Source organism: Gasterosteus aculeatus, chromosome 17 (genome assembly GCF_964276395.1).
Source record: "Gasterosteus aculeatus chromosome 17, fGasAcu3.hap1.1, whole genome shotgun sequence".
NCBI lineage: Eukaryota > Metazoa > Chordata > Actinopteri > Perciformes > Gasterosteidae > Gasterosteus > Gasterosteus aculeatus.
Window position 1 is genome coordinate 10412399 of NC_135705.1, and position 20265 is coordinate 10432663.

The following is a 20265-nucleotide window of genomic DNA, read 5'->3' on the forward strand; positions in this document are numbered from 1 at the left end:
CTTGATTCATGTTTCTTTACTTTTACTGGTACTCAGTACAATTTAACAGGATGAAGACAAGACAATTTGTTAAACACATTTCAGACTTTTTTTTTTTTAAAGAATTGATTTTCCATACAATTGTTTTGAATGCAGTTTTGCTAAATCCTTATTAGTAATTATACAATTACCTGGAACTGTGGATACATTCTGCTGTTTACACAGGCAGCAATGAATGGTTGAATATTTCTCAATTTTCTTTAAAAAATGTAAAAGTGGTAAAGAAGTTGTCCGCGTTGTCCGATAATGGGCAAAGTCCACCGCTACTTCCTGTTGGCCTGAGCTGAGCGCGAGTTCAAAACAGTCTCGGCCCCGGACCTCGCTCCACTGAATACTGACGGTGCCGCTTTGCCCATTTTCTCTGTGAATAAAGGTAAACTATCAGAATTGGTGCTACAGAAATGTATAATTGCAGATATGCTCTGTATAAGTAAACACACGTTCTTCATCCCACTTGGTGAGAGACTTGAATCTCCCCTCAATACAATCACAATCCTCCTCCTCCTCCTGTACATGGAGTGGAAACTTTGAGCATGAAGAGGAAACGCCCCTCACACAAACTCTCAGCCATAACATGATCTTATTCAGACTGCTTCCTCTCAGTTTCATCTGGAAGACAAATGTGAAATTCTACTTGCGAGTCTTTTTTATATATATATATATATATGTTTCCTCACCGCACTCCTCCATTACTTCATAAGTCTTGCTCTTTGCTGGCCCACTTGCACCCAGTTGGCCTTTCGCTTCGGTCAGGTCCTCATCTCTCACCTCGGGACGCTGCATTTGCTCATGTTCTTCTTGACCTGGCTGAGGAAAAGAAACAAAGTACGACAGCACACATGTGACTTATGGCTCTGCACGGCTGCAGAAAGTCCTTTTCAAACAATGTTAAAAAGACGACAACAATGATCTTACTTGAGACATGTTTGTGCAACTGAAGCTGGCCTTGAGAAGGTCTCCTACCCGTCAGATGTCCCCGTTTTTCAGTTGTGAGTCCAGCACGACACACACGCAAATATACCCAACCGAGCAGTGATTCTCCAGTGGATGAATCTGATCCCGGGAGTAATAAATGACGCAACAAGTGCATAAGCTCCTCCTCCTTTCGGTCTGTTTATTTAATGGTCGGCTGTCCTGCCAGCTGCTTCATGAGGATGTTAGTGCTACAAGTTGTGGCACTACATTTTCCCAAATAAATCCCAGAGATCCTTAACGTTAACTAATCTATATGTGTGTGTATCCTCTACCAGGTGATAAGCAAGACAAGCAAATGGGACTCGAAGTTCAAAAGGTGTAACTCAAAATATAAATAGCTGGGTGTTTTAAAAGTTCCACAAACATCCTACCGTGCTTAGCCTGTGAAGAAATACAAAAACATGTTCAGAGCAATAAAGAAAAGGGAGCAGGGAGGAGAATAGAACATTTCCATCCTTTAAAAGAATGCTGGTTCCACCCCTTTCTGCTCATTTTCCATAATGACATCATTATTCTGCCCCAGAGACCTTACATTCTGTAAGCCGAGAGGAAGGACAAACAAACATGTCGCTGAACTCAAGCCCATTTAGCTCCCTAAATGTTTACGATGATAAAAAATAAATCTGATTGCAACATGTTTGTAAACCCAAGAAGTGTGCAGCCTCTCACATGCTATATATTAATAGTAATGTTGTAGTAATAGTAAACTTGTTTAACATAAGAATTATGATTAATGAACTTCAAATGGTGATGTACTATTAAGCTTTGTTTGTGGTGCGTGAAACAAAATTCCTTACCGCTTCACCACCTTGTCAAAAACAAACATTTTACGAGATAATTAATAAAAATAGCTGGAATCTCCAGAAAAGGTGAAAGCAAACCTTAAAATGAGAGTTTGGTTTGTTTTGAACAAACACCGCAGATCTGTTTATATTTGCATCAATTTAAGCCAAAAATTCAATACATTTAACTCTTTATCAGCCACAATCACAATACATCCAAAACTGTCAGGACGTGCTTGAGTTTGCTTGTATGAGCCAACACAGGAATGATGTAGGGAAAAAACATCAGCGTCATACAGCCACACATTCACACATATGAGGTAAACTTCGTCGTTCCCTCGTTGCTTTCACGCTGTCAGTAACTGTCAGCCCCGTTTTGTGGCGAAACATGAACTTTCTTCCAAACCAGTTCCCCAATTTCCAGTTCAATTTAAGTGTGTTTCTGTCTGTATTTGGGCAGAAGTTGAGTCCTCACGAACTGAATGAGTCGAGTCTCTGTGACAAGGACGGCCACGCACACAGTGAGCAGACACAATGCTCCCACGCCGATGTGGACCAGCCTGAGTAACCAGCCGCCGTCACAGCAGAGTACAACCTGCGACCAGAGGAAAAATATATACGCCAGTCAGGACCAGTGATTAGAAGGTTCAACAGAGATTACATTGAATAATTGCTGATAAGTAGATATCAAATCTGGGTGGCGAATGAATACTGGATGTCTTTTCTTGTACCTCAGATAGCGATGTGACAAGGGCGCTGACAGCGAGGGCTAGTATCAGGAGCGGCGAGGGCAACAGGCCTCGCAGAGGTTTCCATTGAGTGGAACCAAAGCAGCGGCGTATGTAAAGCACGCTGTGCGAGATGCGCAGGCCCATGTTCAGGCAGTTTGCCAATATGAAGCCCACACTGCCAGCCCACCACGTCAGCACGTAGGACAGCAACAGGAAAGACACCGACAGGGCTAACATCACAAAGTTATACCTGGGGACAAAGCACAAACAGCGTTGGCTGACAGGTTGCGTGATGTGTTACCGGCTGTGTGTATATATTTCCTCACTTGTCAACCTCTTGTTGGCTCATGGCGGCAAACACAAAGCACTCTGTTACACCGTTGACAGCGAGTAGGAGAACATAGCAGCTGTAGCATCGCAGCAAAGTGGGCCCTTTATCCAAAAACACACACACAGAAATGTCTGAGAACAGCAAAAAGACGTCACAGATATTTGTTACAACCAGTGTGTTGTGGCTCTGTTACCTGCCCCACTGCTGAGCAAAGAGCCGCCATAGATATCCAGAGCCAAGTGAGAGTAGGCGTAGCCAAACACAGAGATGATCAGACCAACCACCAGCACCAGCTTCAGCAGACACTCCAGGACCTCCGCTGCAAGGGCAATGTCCTCCTGTGGACAAAGGCTGCAACATGAAGGGGACCGACAACTCAAATCATTTCAAAATGACTTTTTTTTTTACATCCATGCACCTGTTTCTGACTTTTTACATCACGTCCTCGCTCCAGCACTTTGGCAAAGAAGACGTAGAAGCTTTCCTCAATAGGCAGGAAGACGAAGCGAGCCACCATGGAGCCCAGATTATTGACAATATCATAAACTCCCTGGTCTCCAAAGCTGAGGACGTTCAAGAAGGTCATGACGTACCGCTCCCCCTCCGTCAGGATCTGCTTCAGGAAGGACTGCTTGAAGAAGCTCCATGTGAGCTTGGCCAGAGTCCAATCCACTAGCGGCTAGAAACAGAGCAAAAGATGAAGCTAATTGATCCCTAATCATAATACAGTCTGTCCTGTCACTTCTCAGTTTGATTTCATGAATAAAGATCAGGAATTATAAACGTAAAATATTTTCCTGCCCTATTACCTCTCCAGCAGCTCTGCAGGGCAACAGATCTCCAACACGCTGCAGGGGAAAGTCCTTCTTAGCCGCCACTTCAGAACCCAGGAAACGAATGAAATACACAGCGTAGCACAGCACCAGGAATCCTGTGTACACCAACTACGAAAAGCCCACAGCTTAGAATCATCACATCCAGAGGGAGCACTCACAGAAACAACGCAAGATGCACATCCACTGATTTCTTACATGAGCGGCAGAGAAGATGTACAGGCCCCATTCACGCGCAAACACCACCAACACCACGGTTATGCTGCACTTAGCGATCATTGCCAAGCTCTCTGCGACCACCTTGAGGCGGACAAACATGTGCGCTTGAGCCAGGACCCAGAGGGGCTCAGCCAGGAGCTCCTGCACTCCCGACAAAGCAAACATCACCACAGCCGGACCGTAGTGAGGCACAGTCTGGGGATCCGGGACCTCCAGGAGCCAGAGCCACACAGCGACCAGCAGGGCTGCCCATAACACACCCAGAGGCAACCTGGGAGGTAAGAAGCAAGGAAGCACTGGTAAAAATCCAAACGGAATATTAAACACACTTTAACCGCTTTGTAAAGTAACTCAACTCACGTCAACCACAGCAGGTTGATAACTTGTCTCCAGCTGTGGTCGGTCCCAGATACTCCACTCAAACAGGCCCTGCGGAAAGCTTCTCTGGATAAAAATACTAAAGTGGAGTATAGTAGCGTGAGTCTGTATGACAAACACAAAAACACACACACATCGTATCAGCTGGTTGAGTGAAACGTGGTTTCTATTTTTGGTTGGTGCCGCAGCGTCGATCATCCTTACCTGACATTTACAACACCGATCAGCTCTCTGGAGACGAACCGCAGCGTGAACGCATTCAGCAAGAAGGTGAGGACGCGGAACATCACCTGAGATCAATGACACACAAAATCACATCTAAGGTTTTACAACCCAGACCGAATTATTATTCGATTAATGTTTCGTATTTTGTGCTGCTGCGGTGTAGTATCTCCCGTGTACCTGTAACAGCACATTATACGACGCGAGGGTTGATGCACTCCTCAGAACATCCTGGGAACTCATTTTTTACTTCCTCTTTGTTGCTAAAACTTTGTCTCTTTGTCAGCAGCGGATCAACTTTTCCGCTGCTTCATAAATCGTTATGGAGTCATACCGATGGACCCGAACGCGTGACTACCTGGGAACAATAGCGCCTAATTTCAAATGAGCTGGTGTAAGATCAACGTTACGCTTGCTGGTGGTAGTAGTTCCACTTCCGTACACATAGTACGTAAAGACGTTACGTGATGACGTCAGGGGACGCTAGAGGGCGTAAAGAACCTTGTCATCGTCTGCCGTGAATCTCCATCTTCATGCAGTGAACAAATGTGTTTTTGGTTAATGCATTTATTTTTTTATCACCTGAAAATGTTACCAATTATAAGCAGCTTTGCATCACTTTAAGAACAATTTATTATTTTTATGTAAGTGTTTCCAACCCAAAGCACCAAGTTGGAAAAGCGAGGAAATAAATATCTCTACAACAGCAAAACATATAGAAGACTTGTAAGAATTAATAGCTAAAATGTATATGGAAATGCGAAAAAAAACTTTCTTCACCTCGTAGTCACCTTGCAGCATGGATAAACCCTGATCTGACTCGCCCTTTGAGAACCTTTCATAATATGAGTCCATTTTTTAAATATTGTCACAACACTCTTGGGGGTTGATGTTCTTTTAATCAGATGTAAAAGATGGGAGACAGTAAAAAAAAGCATTTCATTCGCTAACCAAAACACATGTTACAACAATATGCATTCACATCCTATATATACAGCATTTCAGTGACTCCCCGCTGTTTCAAAGCATGTACCTTTACTCGCCCTTTTACATTGAATGCATCATCTTTCAGTTCAGTTGAGACAGAGACTGTTACAAATTGTTCTTTACATGGCACTGTGGATTAAATTGCCCCAAGATCTTCTTTGTCATGATTCATTCAATTAAATAATAACAATGTTTCAGTCAACGTTCATTATTTGTCTTTATTAAAAGATATATAGGTCTATGTTGGTTGGGGATTTCTATACATGGAGTCAACTCATTCACTCTACCTTGAAGTATCCAGTATAATTTATTCCTATAGGTTTCTTTCCCTCTTCATACTTTTTTCATCCCCAGTGGGTTGAATTCAATATAAAAAAAAGGGACACACAATGGCTGCAGATGTTAGCGGTGACGTCAAGTGGAATGTAGGTTTTTTAACCTCGTGCCCTATTATTATTATTATTATTACTCATATCGGCCTTAACAACCTAAACAAATGATAAGCATGCACACAAACACAATGACGTCAATATCTACAGTACATGGGCCCTTTTTTAATCTTACCATTTCTACACGTACCCAAGGAGAACAGTTTCTGCTTGAAATAAGGACATATAAATACTGATTGTGGAACAGCTCGCTTGTTTGTAAGTATGAGAATGTGACGGGAAAAGGAAACTGCAGCAGAGATGTAACCCGGCTCTGGATGTCATCACAACAGTTACTTTTCTAAAAGGCGCTCCATCTTAGGATTGATGAATGAAAAGCCATCGAATGCCGCCTGATCCATGGAGTCTATGAAGTTCTTATCGCTGTGGGAGAGACGAGGCTTCTCGCTAAGGAACTCCCGATCAAAGTTGCTACAGTCGTTGGGTGCTTTCTGTAATTGACAACAAACACATCTCAGCAAAATAATACAATAGAGTACAGATATAAGCAAACAAAGCAGAATTTGACTTGTACGAGTGGCTTACCACTTTGGGTTTGAAGGGGGGTTCGATCTCTCTCCTCTCCAAAGCCTGCCAGTTGATGTTGTTGAACAACGGGTGTGAACGGATGTTACCCACGATCCCCAGCCTGCGAGTTGGGTCCCTCTCGAACAACTGCAGTGAAACATTGATCCAATGTGGAAATAACTATTTCCCTGGAGCAGAAATGCTCCCTTACGACAGATGTATGTGGTGTAACAGAGTTGGTACTGACCCGCTCAAGCAGGTCCTCGGCCTCCTTGTTGATCCAGCGGGGATAGTGGGGAGTATCCATGCGAATCGACTCAAATAGCTCATCCTCGTCATCTCCATGGAAAGGCGACTGACCAATCAACATTTCGTACAGCAGCACCCCAAACGACCACCAGTCAACGGAGAATGAGTATTTCTGACCCAACAGGATCTGAGTTTAAACACAACACCATGAATAAGAATTATTCTCCACAGCTACAGTCACTTGTTCGCATGCAGAATGATGAAAGCAAATCAGAACAAGAAGGAGTCTAATTCGCCAGAATGAAACACGTTACCTCTGGAGCGATATAGTCAGGAGTACCGCAGAAAGTTGTGGCACGATTCTCTCCGAACACGTTCTCCTTGCACATACCAAAGTCGGCTATCTTTATGTGCCCCTCATGATCCAACATCACGTTGTCTAACTTGAGATCTCTGGAAACAAAAAGGATCACAGCAGGATTGTAAATAGGCACGAGTGATTTACTTGCCTGAGACGAGTAACCCATCGAAGCACCGTTCATGTGTTAAACCATTACGAACTTTGTAAACGCTATATTTATATTCTGGTTATGCAATTGCAAGAACCTACACTATTTTTTTTTTTTTAACTTTTTAGTGCAAGAAAAGAGAACAAATTCACAGCTACCCAAGCATCCCCTGTTCACAATTGCATTGCAACACAATGACATTGACACTTGACAAAAAAAAGTGTTAAAATGCGTGGGATTATTTAACCGAGCAGTTTCAAGCGTAAAACAAGTTCACTTTCACAAAGCTCTGGAAATTATTTTGTGTATTCGTGTTGTGGAATACAATATGTCAGCTGTGATGTAAAAAATATGGTAAAAATGGAAAATGACCGTATACATGTACTGTACACCTAGAAGCAATGCATATGTTTGCTCTGACCTGTAGATAATTCCTTTGGTGTGCAAGAACTGGAGACCACAAATGATCTCAGCGGAGTAGAACCTGCGAAGACAAACAAGGCAGACAGACATGAACTTCTCATCTCAGGCGGAAACGAACCGGTCTGCGGCGTATCCATCTCACCAGGGTCGCATAGCTGAACACTGGTGTCATTGCAGACTTATTTGAGTGTAGAGCTGAATTATTGAGGAGTACATTTGTATGGTGTAGCAGAGGTGAATACCGATCTCATAATGTGAAACCTGAGAGCCGAGGAGGCTGAAAGAACAGCCTATCGCTGCCTGTCGTCCGTGTCAGGTGGTCGAGTGGCCTCCGCTCTGAACCAATAACTCTTCTTTTAGTGTAAACCGACGAGCACTGAGGAAGCTATGCGGTTTCATTTATTAACCATTTCTCACTTAGAATACAGCTGTCAAAGAGCAAGTCAGCCAGTGCACACATACAGTACATAGCCTACAGCTCTCAAACCTTTCTACAAACAACACTACAAACCCAAAACACAACGTAAACAGACGGCTAGATGCAGTATAAATGAATCATTTAGGCTCTTCTACTGTATGTGAGGAACATTGAGGCGTTGGACTACAGTCTCTACAGCAGGTAGAGGTCGACATTAGGAGAACAGCCTTTGTGCTGATGAAGATCAGAATCTAGATGTATCATGTTCAAACATATATAGTGAAACAAATAAAAACACACTCTGTTTTATTTTCTCACTCACTTCTACGGTAAATTATCCGTCCAGCCTGAATACAGCCACTGAGTGAGGAGGGTTGTAGTGGAGGCCAACACAAGATCAGGTGTCCGTCTGTTAAGCAGGGAATCACTCCTGTCATCTTATGACAAGGGACACAGCCTCCAGTTTAACTACAGGAACGGTGGCGGCAGAACCCGATTTAATGTTTAAAACACCCACCAGAATGCAGAAAAAGTGTGAAGAAACGATAATGGTTAATGCATTGATTTGTTTCTATCTTCACAACATAAAACTACTTTAAACAACAATGCAAACACTAAGGTCTGCGAGGCTTGTCTTGTTGTCTTCTAAATCTGAACCAAGATTTAAATCAAGCCAGCTTTGCTCTACTTTGAAGACACATTTGCATATTCTTACTTCTCCTTTTTTGAAGTTGTTTTTTTTGAAGAACATTTATAACACCTTATTTTTATCTGTTCATTCCTAAATTAATTTAAGAATATCTAAAATTCCTGGTCAAATGAGACAGAGCTGCCAGTGGTCAGTCACCAGGACGTCAACAACGGATTTGTGAACTACGGTTTCAGAGCTTTGAGTGAGGGTGAGGTATATAATAACCAAATACTGAAAAATACATTTATAGGTTGCCAAAACTTTCATGAACTGAAAACACTGTGAAATGGTTAAAGTCCCGAACGTTGTGGTTCGAACCTGTGAATCTCTAAAGCACCAAAGTATATATTTCTATACACTAATTTAATCTTAATAGGACCACAATTTACCAAATGGACATCGTGCTCTGTGCAAGAAGGCGTGAGAGTTTTTTCAGACCATAAACTCATGTTTCACAGTGTTTACTGAGGTAATAAATCAAGAAGTTATAAATATATAAGTTATTATAAGTCTTGTGCGTTGGCTTCACTTTTCACAGGCGGAGGTTGCCACCTAATTAAAACTAGCTGAAATCAATAGAGGTGCAACTATTTACTGGGGCAAAGAAATAGAACGTGAAAAGAGAAGAGAAGAGAATGTGCTTATATTAAACAGCACCTGCCAAGAAATGTTGCATTTTCATCTTTGCCTTTTAAAAATGTAGCTGGCGCAGGTGCCAGTAAGTTTTAGAATTAACAACATTCCCTTTTATCAGAGGGCCATTGTTTTTTTTTTTCCTGGAAGGATTCCCACACGGCAAAGAGTAGAGAGGTGGGTGGTGGTAACCGATACCTCCCCATACAAACAGTACACGAACACCGGCCTTGTCCTTAAAAGGCCATTCGGCTGGAGAGACGCAGCTCATGGACACAGTATATCATGTAAACATAAAAACGCATAGTGACATGAGGAGAATAAACATGAGCTCATGTTTCTACACTCGAGTATTGATGGCAGGTTATGCTTGTTTTCATGCCACTGACTGTGTAAGTTGTTGCAGGTGGGACTCACGTGGTTCTGTTAAGCTCAAAACGCCCTTTCTCCTGAATATGAAACATCAGGTCTCCTCCGTTCAGATACTCCATCACAAAGAACAGATGCTCCTGTTGACAAGTGTCAGTGTTGAGGTTACAGTTCCAACTGAAGGTGTAGAGTAGAACCCCCCCCTCACTGAAACAGCAATGAGATGAAACAGAATACCTTGGTATGGAAGGTGGAGTAAAGGTGTGTGAGGAAGGGGTTTTCCCAGGCCAAAGCCAAGACCCTCTTCTCCACCATGGTGCACTCCACGTCGTCATCCATCAGCACCACATCTTTCTTCAAAGCCTTCACAGCAAAGTACTCTCCACGACCCTTCAGCTCGGCCAGGAGAACCTGGGACGCGGAGAAGACAAGAAGAAGAGAGACTTTAATTGCTTTCTGTCTTTTAAGAGCAGGAGGCTTGAAATGTCTGGTGAAGTCACACATTCTGTCTACGGTTCCTAGTTTGACATGTTGGTTCTGTACCTTCCCAAAGCTGCCTTTTCCCAAAACCTTGTGGAAGACAAAGTGGTCCACGTTGATGCGGGTCAAATGGGTGATGTGAGAAGGAGGCCGAGAGTTGGCCCCCTCCCACAGTTTGCCATAGGGAGATGCATCTAATGGACAAACAGTTGTCGATTAGCTTTTCATATTATTATTGAAATGCATGAATATTGTTCTGCACGTATCGTTATTAATACAGAGCCTGTACTGCTCACATGAGAGCATGTGGGCACGTACACACACACACAGAAACGCTCACTGACCAGCGATTTCCAGTCTGGCGATCTTGTTAACTTCATCGTAGATTCCAATATCAGGCATATCAGGCAGGTTTGGATCTGAGCGGCGGGTGGACGATTTCTTTTTGAATAGAGAAAGATGGATAAATGAAAGGCAAGGAACAGTCTCATCTCACATTTCATTTTGCTGCACCAATAATTTGGTGGCCAGTTACTGCTGCATGCACAAGTGCTTCTGTTTGTTTTGATGGGGGGGGGGGCGCCAATTGTAGGTTGTGTTAATTTAATCAAACATTACAGCAGTGGTTTGTGCACTTGATGGAGATGTGCAATCTACTGAGTGCTTTTTTCCAGTTTGTTCTATTTTTTGCCTTAAGATTCAGTATCAGCTTTGGACTTCACCCAAATTAAGTGTTACCAAGCTCACGTCAGACTCGCCTCCACATACCAGAATACAAAGTGGGCCCATTATTGTAAACAGGAATGTTTGTGAAATGTGAAAAAATCTAGCAAACGATTACATGAGGAGGAAATGGCTATAGCTTGTTCTCATTAAGAGCATTTCATTATGGAAGTTCAGTTTACTTCTAAAAGAAATCTTGGTGTACTAATTGATAATGGAATGAGATATCCACTTTGTCTTGACTCTTGATGGGATGTAAGTATCGAATGAGTCGTTACTTCATAAACTCACCTGGCTGACTTGTGTGAGTGCTTCAGCTAGTAGTTTCTGGTTGATACCACAAAGGTTGGCTACTTTATCCTGACACTTGTGATGGACATTCATGGCGCAATCTGAAGACCGGAACAAAAAAATAAATCTGTTTGAGATAAAAGTACATTTCCACTCCAACAGTGATTCAGTTACATCGTCACTGTACCTTCACACTTCAGGCCTTGTTTGACGAGACCCCACAGCAGACTTCCACAGTGGTCGCAGAAGGTCGGACTCATGTAGTTGTGGGTCTTAAAACGGTGCGGCATGTCAATTTTAAAACGCTCCTTCTGGAACTGCAGTGACAAACGAGAGTCATCATCTCCATGAATGACTCGGGCAAAGGAATTCCAATGAGCGGCCTGTGAGCACCTGCCAGCCCCCCCCCCCACCCCCCGCTTGCTTTGTTTTCTGATTCTCTCTCTGAACTTAGTGTCAGAAGTGACCAGAGCGAAGTTCATTGTTCGTTCCCACGGTTACTACTACACTGATTTACAGTGGCTCTCTGAGACCGCACCCCATGTTTGCGTCAGATTACTTCCATGCCCCCTTTATCCGGGTCAGTCGGTCTTTGACTGTCTTCATCTGTCAGTACTGATGATCGCTCACAAGAGGTTCTTATTGGATGTGGACAATGACTGAATGTATTTATGTAATGTAAACTCTGACTTCATTGTTCAAACAGTTAAGGAGAGAAACATTATAACAAAAAAGAGGGAGAAAAATGCACACTAAACTGAAATTGTGAGACATATGGAGGACACTCACAGTACATGTTGTACTGCAAAAAAAGTGATACGTACCACAGTGTCGCGACTGTTGGCAGCAGTACCAGTACATCTGCCGATAATTTTGTCTATGCATTTCTTGTGGATGGCTGCATTGCATTCTGATAAAAAAACAAGATAAAAGTAATATTTGTAGGCTTTGTTCCAGTATTTGAGCATATCTGGTAAACTGGTCACACAAATAAAACAGTGAAATACGTTTTAATACATACCACCTAAACTTGTTTGCTATGTAAAGTATTGCACAAAGCACAGGACTTTTTAAATTATTGTACACTTACGTCTGCATTTATAGCCTTGCTTGTTGAGTCCCCTGTGTGAGGCAAAGCAACACAAATAAGTCAGACTTTATTCTTCTTTGAACATGTAAATGTAAGTGGTGCTGATGAAACACTGAGAGATGGTGGTAAGCTGCCGCACACATGAGCTGATTACTGTCTCGTGGTCTTCTCTACTAACTTCCTCTACCAGCTTCAAAGCACAACTGTAGCCACAAAAATGGCAAATGTGACAAATGTCACAACTTAAAGGGTAAGTTCACCATAATAGTTGCATAAGCAATAACTCAACAAGCAACCAGTTTGTTTAACGCCGTTTGTAGGAAATTAGCCAACTCAAATAACAGGAAGTTCCCAAATACTGGCTTTAATCGGACTATATTTTTCTCCGTGTTTTAGTTTATCTCGTCTGTGGTTTATGAGTTTCCTTGAAGTTATTTTAGTTTAGTTTAGAAGTAGTAGGCTGGACTGACCAGACAAATTCTCTGCAGACGGAGCAGAAAGTCGGCTGCCTGAAAAACGTGGCAATGAACTCGTGGTTCTTTATGACGTGGATCTTGGCTTGCTTGATGGCCCCCCGTCTACGGTTCAGGTTAGGAGCCCCCTCCTCCACCTCCTTGGTAGCCTGCTTACTCTCTTTGAGATACACAGAGAAACACACTGATGAGTCATCCCACAACGCTGCAACGGAAAAACAGCGGTCATTTTGCATCAACGCAAATTAATAAATCAACAAATAAATGGTGGTCTCTGCCAATCAAAAGGAATGATTAACGTGAATGCCTGAAAATGTATTCATTTGAGCTGTCTCGCAGTTGTTGATCATAGTCAAGGAGCGCAGTACTACTTCTACTTTGTCCTGACCAGGGAAACAGCAACTCGTAAGTAGTGACGGTACTCTTCACACCGCATGCCGGCATCGCACTCATATCTGCTTCATGCCTTTGTTATCTATGGCCAACTTTCTAGCCACAGTAAACATCAGGTTTTATTGGCACCCTTGAGTGCAGCAATTGCCTTTTTAACTACATAAGTCACACTCACAGTTCAAACCTGTGGAGATATTATTTGTTTTCATTCATCTATCAGAAATTGATCATAGCTCCCAATAGAACTCGGTCCCTGCTTGTAGTACATAGGAAAGATGCAATGTTTCCATCTCATGTGCTTTACCTGTATCCACTCCTTCCAGCAAATACTGCACAGCCATCATCACTTTCCCAGAAGGATGGAGATCCACCTGAACACACAAACAAATACGACACACACAAGCCGTCACACTTCCGCTGCCTATGAGACTAAGCGGGGACGGCAGATCGCGTGTAATGTCCTACCCAGAACTCAGCGCGCCCGTTGGCCTTCTTGCAGCGCTCAGCGAGGACGGACACACCGACGGTGACCTCAGCCAGCGGCTCCTCGGCTGTCTTCATCAGCAGCACCTCTAGCACACGACCCTCATAGATGTGCGCATCGAAACTGGCCTTCCACGCCGGGTACATGGTGGGCTTGCGCTGAACCAGGGTCTTACCTCGTTCTGGAAATAGGAAGAAAAGAGGAAGGTTTAGATAAGGACTTCTTCTTTTTTACAGAAAGTACTTCTGTAAAATCTAAGAGTGGTGCAAGCTACCAGTTTCTCACCAGTTGTCAAGGCCTCCTTCATCTTGATTGCACAGAAAGGCGGGTCGACGAGTGGAGACATCACGCCTAAGTCGTAGGAGTTGAAGGCGATCCTCAAGAAAGGAGCCATGTTGCCGAGCGCCAAGGACACCTGCTTTCAGAGATGGACGAAGGCTGTGAAATGTTTCTATAACGACTTGTTAGTTACACACAGCTAGTTGATTGTCATGTGCTATTGTGGACTATTGTGTCATATTTACACACGCAGGTGCATATTTAGCAACAATACTCCGTGTTGCAAGATAAGTGTTACAGGTATCTGTTTTAACATTGGGAAACGAAACAATGTCAGAGAATATTCCTGGCATCCTATCAGACACCAAAAAGTAGATGACCGTCGAAGCAAAAGCAACATTAAACAGGGAAAAAAGAAACAGAAGGAATCCGTCTTCCAGGACAGGTAGACTCATTGATAAATGCTGTGTATTAGTAAAATTATTATTAATTATTAAAATTATTCTTGTTCTTTATTATCTAATTTTGAGACATTTCAACCCCACCAAGGAGTGACACAAAATGCCACCGTCAGTTTTTGTGTGGAGGTCTGACTTGAATCTAAAAAGCTGATTGTTTGACAAAAAAGGAGAAGTGAGGATAGAAAGATATAAGAATAATCATGATGCTTAGTTTGTATTTAATATATATATTTATAATTAAATTATTTTAATTAGATTAGACATTTTCTGTAAAATTAAATACGTTAACATTTTCACAAATGCTAGTTAAAACAGGCTGTTGTAGTCAGCATTTCTCCTCTTGTTATGGAAAAAGCAAACCACAAATTAAAAAATCACATAAAGAAGATGGCCAATACTTACATTCTTCTACATTTGCGGTGAAATATATGCTATTTTATTGGTGGGAGATCAATATCCCCCTACACGCTGCGCACTAGCTGTAGCGTGACTGATGTACTGGTTGCATAAGCTCACATGTGCTACAGATGGAACCACAACCTTCGCTGTAACACCGGTTTCAGTATGTGCAATGCCAAAGAGAGACGCCCAACAATCTCAAGTATTGGCTGGGCCGTCTGCTTGTTGTCCTGTATGCTTTGCTCAATCCTCAATAACAAAACAATGTGGTTCAACGAGGTTTTAATGTGCCGGCGCCATCATTTGAACGTCTGTCGCTTCTTCGATTCCCCGTTGCTGTGTTTTGTTGGCTGTGTGGTTTCTGAGAGGTTGCAGCTGAAACAGGGGAGGTGTTCTGTATTGAAAAACTCCGAACAGGCCTAAACATGCCGGTGACCAAAATACAAGCATGCAGCACACCACAGCATGGCTAGCTGGGTTTTCACAGGATGAACACAGCCTACTCTGAGACCACAGGTAATACACCGAAAAATCACAGAGAAGAAAAGAGTACACAGGAAGACGGAATGGTGATGAACGACTCTTCGCTCACTCACACGCTCACTGCTGCAGTTCACTGTGATGTCAGGGTGTTAGTTAATCGATAGCAACCCCACTGTGCTATATTGAGGTCGGCGGTGATTGATTACCTAGCAGATTGTTCATGTGCAGTTTCGATTTGATTCATCTGTTAAATTCAGTACTTCTGTCCACCGTCCACCGGTATGATGTAACTTCCACCTGATTTCCTAATATTCATTTGTATGTTACCTACTTCCTGATCCTGAAGCACTACAAAGAATAAACTATATTATTACGCTTATGATTTGGGATATGGAATAACAATCAAATACTAAATTGTCCCGTGCTTGCCCGCATTTGAACAACAGATCTTGCAGACATGCAGTTATATGACAGGTAGTAATGTGTGTATAACACCGTTGTAACAGCGGCAAAAGTAGTGGGTCTGCAACACAACCACTACAAAGTAGAGAGAAGAAGCTGTTTAGAACGATTTGCACACGTAAAGCTACGACCACGACCTTTGAAACGAATCAGTACGGCCTCTGATTCACTTTAAAGGATGCGGTTTATGTGTAGGTGCACTAAACGAATATGTCGCCTCACACCTGTCGAAGACAGCCGTTTGTGACCTAGTTTGATTTATGACACATATATGAAGAGAGTTATTTAGTCATTTAAAAAAAGAAGAAGAAGAAGAAAAAGAAAAAGAAAAAGAAAAAGAAGACTCCCCTTTGGTTTCTGTCCGGACCTGCCCGCATTCCTCCTCACAGCGGGGTGTTGCGACAAATTATGCGACCCGTGTGATTCTGTGAGCTGGACTGTATCTCCACGTTAGCACCCCCCTCCTCCCCCCCAACGCGATGGTTCCTGTGGCTAAAAGGGACCCCGATGTCCCTGATGAAGATCGCGCTATCCGAGCACAAAGCGGTACCTGTGTGGATCGGACTGTCCAGCCACTTCACCTGTGCAACCGATCAGCCGGTCCCCCCCCCCCCCCCCCCCCCCCGAGTGGACCCGTGGCGCGTGAACCAGGTCACAGATTCCATCGCGTTTATGTTTCATTAAACAAGGGGACTTTGTCCGGAACAGTTTCAATTAGAACAGATACTTTGTTGTACTTTGTTGTATTTTAAAGCGCAGACGATGTGTTTACGTTGGGAGTGTGAGTTAGAATTCGCGTTCGCGGTCACGGTTGAACGGTGTGATGAAAACTGTTAGTTCCCCCCCAACGAAAAGACGAACAGGGGGTGCGTTCCCGTTACCCCGTTCCAACTTCACACAAACTCCACACACAGAGCACCGAAACTATTTGAGAAACCTCGACTGAAAATGAAAAAGTAACATCAGCCTCACCTCGTTTCTTTATCGCGGGGGAAGCTGCTCTTTATTTTCCTCTCTCGTCTTTTCGCTGAGCGAGTCCTTCGATTGAGGAAGTGCGGCGCGCTCCCGCGGCGCGCTCGCTGAACTGTGACGTTTCCCTGCTTACACGCACACGCCCCCGCGCGCACGCGCACGCGCAAACACTCAACGGTTTGCTGCTCAGGAGTTTCAATGCACTCAGTTGCCACATTTTGAATAAATACGTTCCTGTCGCTTGTTACTTTCAGCATGTGTGTGACTGGCGCATGTTTGTCCTTCTCGCGTGTGTTTGTTTCAGTCAACGTGATTCCCACCATGATGCGTGTGATAGGCTACTTCATCCCTGCAGACCTGTCGATCACCTGATCCGAAAGAACACCTGTCAGGAAGACCTTGCTATCGGCGTATCTGACCCCCAGGTCGCTCTTGCATTGCCTTGTATGTGGTTTGTGACCTGAACTGGAATTCCATACGGCCACACTGGCTCCCATGCTGGTTCCTCTGGTTTTTCTTTCCACTCTAGCTGTTTGTGGGGCAGGGGCTGGGGTCTCGGGGGCTGTTACTGTAGGCTGTGCGGGTAGTTCTGAGGTCTGAGCTTGGTTCTTGCTGATGAGGAGGAGGTGGCTGATTTGGCTCCTGCAGTATTGTTCTGGTAAAACAAAATCCCTCCAAATGATCGATTTCCTTTATTTATCTCACTGACGCCCTCACAAACACACACGCAAATATACCCTTCTTGTACAACGGTGGATATGCCGGTCTCATCAGATGGCACCACTGAAATGTCGGCCGCCGTGAGTCATAACGAAACGTGCATGTGGGGTTTAATTAACAGGTCGGCCGTGCACAGGTGTGCCAGCGTTCCTTTTTTTACCCTTTGAGAATCTGCAAATTGTGAGTCATAGCAGACACAGGATGTAGAGTGGAAACTCAATTCTTCTGCTCCTTATCTCTGACAGATGCACATGCGGAGCTCGAGTGATCCTCTCCTTCTGTTCTTCCTCTAGCAAACACACACACCCACACACAGTGTGTGTTCCACCCGTGGGAAGTATAAGCTCGTTGATGCAGAGACTGATGGAACATGGAGCGGAGTTGATCCATATGAATGTGTGGTCTATAATACAGATTCTGTGTATATTCAACATTATATCCCACAAGACACTCCAAGGACTAAAGTCAACAGTGTTGTATTTGTGCAACTGCTCAGTCTTGCAACTTTGAGGAATTACGTAAATATTTGACTAGTCCATCCTCTTGTCACTATTAATGTCTAATAGGAGGTATTTTAATACCTCCTATTAGACATTGGCTTCTACTCTCATATTGGCTTCTACTCTCCTACACAAGTTTCAACCTTGTTAATCATTCATTTGTATATGAACAGGCGGTAAAACATAAAAGCATCCATCTATAAAAAAGGCCAATGAAGAGACATGCAGCTGGACGCATGATAAAGTGTACAAAGAGGATAGGTCATTATTGGCAAAGCCAAATCTTGATGATTCATAATTTTGAGCTACACTTATTTTGGAGTGACCAGCAGAACCAAGACTCTTGTAATCTTGTGATGTATCTCTTTGCCAACACTCATGGCTCATTGATGGACATGTTATATCTGGTGGTTAATCTAATCAATATTAAAATAAGTAAGTGTAAAATCCACAATGGTTTGTTGGAGGGGAGAAGTTTGTCGGTTTTCCAGCGACTTTTCAAAGACTTCGGGCAGATTTTCATTCCTCAGGGCAACGGATGTCCCCGTTAACACACGCTCACACTTCTTGCTCCGCGGGAACTTGCAGATGACAGAATGGTCACAGGAGAATATAGAGCAGCGTGCAGACCCCATGTACATGTAATACATGTTCAGTCTGAGGCGCGGAGGGTGCTGGAGGCTGCGTTTCTCTGTTTGTCCTGCTGAGGCAGAGAGGGCTATTTAAAGCTTCAGGGGAGGTGGAATAGGTGTAACATTGACTTGGCAGTGGAGGCTGCAAAGAGTTTGCAAAGTGGGACATACCAGTGTGTCCCTCTGTTCTTCCAGGCTTTTTTTCTCCTTGTTGTTGGAAGGTGCATAGAGACACAAGACACGGTGCAAACCCAGAAATGTCAAGCCAATGTCATGTGGACACGGCTATTTCACCATATCTGCCCCTTTTATCAGTCTTATTTTTTTTATTGAAATCTCTTACATAACAAAGTCCTTGCTTTACCCCTGACAATCTGCCTCCCACATATGAAAGATGAAGATGCATGCTGTTGTAGCTCACGACATCGACACAAACACTGCATTGCCTCTAAACTAAAACTAAAAACAGACAGAAAGTTTATTGCACACAGCATTGTGGGTAAGACAAATGCAATTTATGAGGAAGTTGGGGTTAGAAAACTATTTCAGCGTCTTTGTCATCAGCTCCTACGGACTCCTGAGGCTGAGCACACATAACAGAGCTGAATGCACCCAACCTTATTGAGTAGGCTGTGCGTGTATAATTGATTATTCGTTGCTCTCTACATTGCTCCTGCCTGCAGCCGTAAGCTTGGATTATGACACCGTCGCAGCCCCACTGTAAAAAAAACCTCACAAGAGCAAGCTTTTATCGCTTGTTTTCAATGAGTAATTAGTGTGTAGAGGATTTTTTTTAATGTGCAGTTGAACCTGGTTTTAGTCATGATGCAAACGACTTCCTGTTTCTTGCTGCTTTGCTGTGACCAGACAAACCACAAAATAGCAGTATGGTACACATGTAACATTACCATTGAAATCATGTGCATTCTACACACAGTACACAGTACCAAAAGCTACTCCACCAGAAGGAGGCAGTAAAAAGGAACAGGTGCAGGAAGTGTGAGATGATAAATATATATTGTGTCATCACCCAGTTAGCAACTGAGGAAAGTAACCAGTGCTTGATATAAAAAAGTGAAGCGACTGAGGACGGAGAAACAGAATTGGGGCTAGAGAGGGAGGTCAGAATGATAAATGATGTGTCCTCTATGTAGGACGAGGTGTCTGCAACTTTTCACAAGCCCTAGAAAGCAAACTTTCTGCCCAGTATACTGGGTCAGGAAGCCTCTCGGGGCGAGACGAGAAGCGGAGCAGTTCCCGGCCTTTCTTTGGCCGCACAGCCGACTGGTCCTCACATCACTCAGTCCCCGCTGTCTTCCTGATGAGGTCAAAATGTGATCGGAAACACTTCATCAGATCCAGGACCACGCGTCAGTGCAGACTCACATATGAGTGCCTTTTTTGTGTAGATTCTGAGCTTCACCAGCAAGGACACAGCGACAGGAAGTCCAAGCCAGCCTGTTATATTAAATATTTAAACACCTGCCCTCGAGAGAACTGGTCCCAAGGACCCAAATCGAGTAATGTTTTCAACCCAAATGTATATATTTATAGAATATCATATGCTAACAGAAAAAAAACAATATTAATGCTAAACCAAAACGACAATGCTAGAGTGGGATCAGCCGTTCTCAATTACAATATAAAAGCAAACTCTGCACAAAACAGTTTGTGGAGT

At 43.4% G+C, this 20265-nt stretch overlaps 3 protein-coding genes across 7 annotated transcripts; all 3 read right to left on the reverse strand.

The window, feature by feature from the left end:
* Position 1: 1 nt before the first annotated feature.
* Positions 2–2391, reverse strand: mustn1a (musculoskeletal, embryonic nuclear protein 1a). Its single transcript, XM_040202733.2, has 3 exons — positions 955–2391; positions 717–846; positions 2–400 (listed from the first exon to the last, which is right to left on the reverse strand). The coding sequence occupies exons 1-3, from the start codon at positions 961–963 to the stop codon at positions 303–305; spliced, it is 237 nt and encodes a 78-aa protein (XP_040058667.1). The 5' UTR covers positions 964–2391; the 3' UTR covers positions 2–302.
* Positions 1132–4976, reverse strand: rft1 (RFT1 homolog). Of its 2 annotated transcripts, none has more exons than XM_040202728.2 (10): positions 4691–4976; positions 4493–4578; positions 4271–4393; positions 3890–4181; positions 3668–3802; positions 3277–3537; positions 3052–3196; positions 2854–2959; positions 2528–2777; positions 1132–2391 (listed from the first exon to the last, which is right to left on the reverse strand). In XM_040202728.2, exons 1-10 carry the CDS (start codon positions 4751–4753, stop codon positions 2227–2229), a joined length of 1626 nt encoding a protein of 541 aa, XP_040058662.2. In that variant the 5' UTR covers positions 4754–4976; the 3' UTR covers positions 1132–2226. The 2 variants fall into 2 exon arrangements, with proteins under 2 accessions (XP_040058662.2, XP_040058664.2); XM_040202730.2 differs by having other exon boundaries at positions 3052–3209; positions 3452–3537; positions 4691–4963.
* Positions 4977–5389: 413 nt separating this feature from the next.
* On the reverse strand, positions 5390–16914 carry prkcda (protein kinase C, delta a). 4 transcript variants are annotated; one of them, XM_040202724.2, is made up of 18 exons: positions 16736–16914; positions 13965–14094; positions 13661–13860; positions 13500–13566; positions 12800–12962; positions 12330–12361; positions 12064–12149; positions 11427–11556; positions 11240–11340; positions 10570–10666; positions 10289–10419; positions 9983–10156; positions 9794–9885; positions 7633–7695; positions 7017–7155; positions 6701–6889; positions 6472–6600; positions 5390–6377 (listed from the first exon to the last, which is right to left on the reverse strand). In XM_040202724.2, the coding sequence occupies exons 2-18, from the start codon at positions 14071–14073 to the stop codon at positions 6219–6221; spliced, it is 2061 nt and encodes a 686-aa protein (XP_040058658.1). In that variant the 5' UTR covers positions 14074–14094; positions 16736–16914; the 3' UTR covers positions 5390–6218. The 4 variants fall into 4 exon arrangements, with proteins under 4 accessions (XP_040058658.1, XP_040058659.1, XP_040058660.1 ...); XM_040202725.2 differs by having other exon boundaries at positions 13965–14097; positions 16736–16851; XM_040202726.2 differs by lacking the exon at positions 16736–16914 and adding an exon at positions 14822–15235.
* Positions 16915–20265: the final 3351 nt, after the last annotated feature.

What these genes read in the sequence shown, in the direction of transcription:
- mustn1a (XM_040202733.2), bottom strand. An exon ending in TGAAGTAATGGAGGAGTGCG is followed by an intron (nt 401 to 716) that starts GTGAGGAAACAT and finishes CTTTATTCACAG; the next exon opens with AGAAAATGGGCAAAGCGGCA.
- rft1 (XM_040202728.2), bottom strand. Translation starts at nt 4,753, where the DNA reads ATGAGTTCCCAGGATGTTCTGAGGAGTGCATCAACCCTCGCGTCGTAT. An exon ending in ATCAACCTGCTGTGGTTGAC is followed by an intron (nt 4,182 to 4,270) that starts GTGAGTTGAGTT and finishes CTTACCTCCCAG; the next exon opens with GTTGCCTCTGGGTGTGTTAT. An exon ending in TTTGCTCAGCAGTGGGGCAG is followed by an intron (nt 2,960 to 3,051) that starts GTAACAGAGCCA and finishes TTTTGGATAAAG; the next exon opens with GGCCCACTTTGCTGCGATGC.
- prkcda (XM_040202724.2), bottom strand. Translation starts at nt 14,073, where the DNA reads ATGGCTCCTTTCTTGAGGATCGCCTTCAACTCCTACGACTTAGGCGTG. An exon ending in ACGGGCGCGCTGAGTTCTGG is followed by an intron (nt 13,567 to 13,660) that starts GTAGGACATTAC and finishes TTGTGTGTTCAG; the next exon opens with GTGGATCTCCATCCTTCTGG. An exon ending in ACAAGGCCTGAAGTGTGAAG is followed by an intron (nt 11,341 to 11,426) that starts GTACAGTGACGA and finishes TCCGGTCTTCAG; the next exon opens with ATTGCGCCATGAATGTCCAT.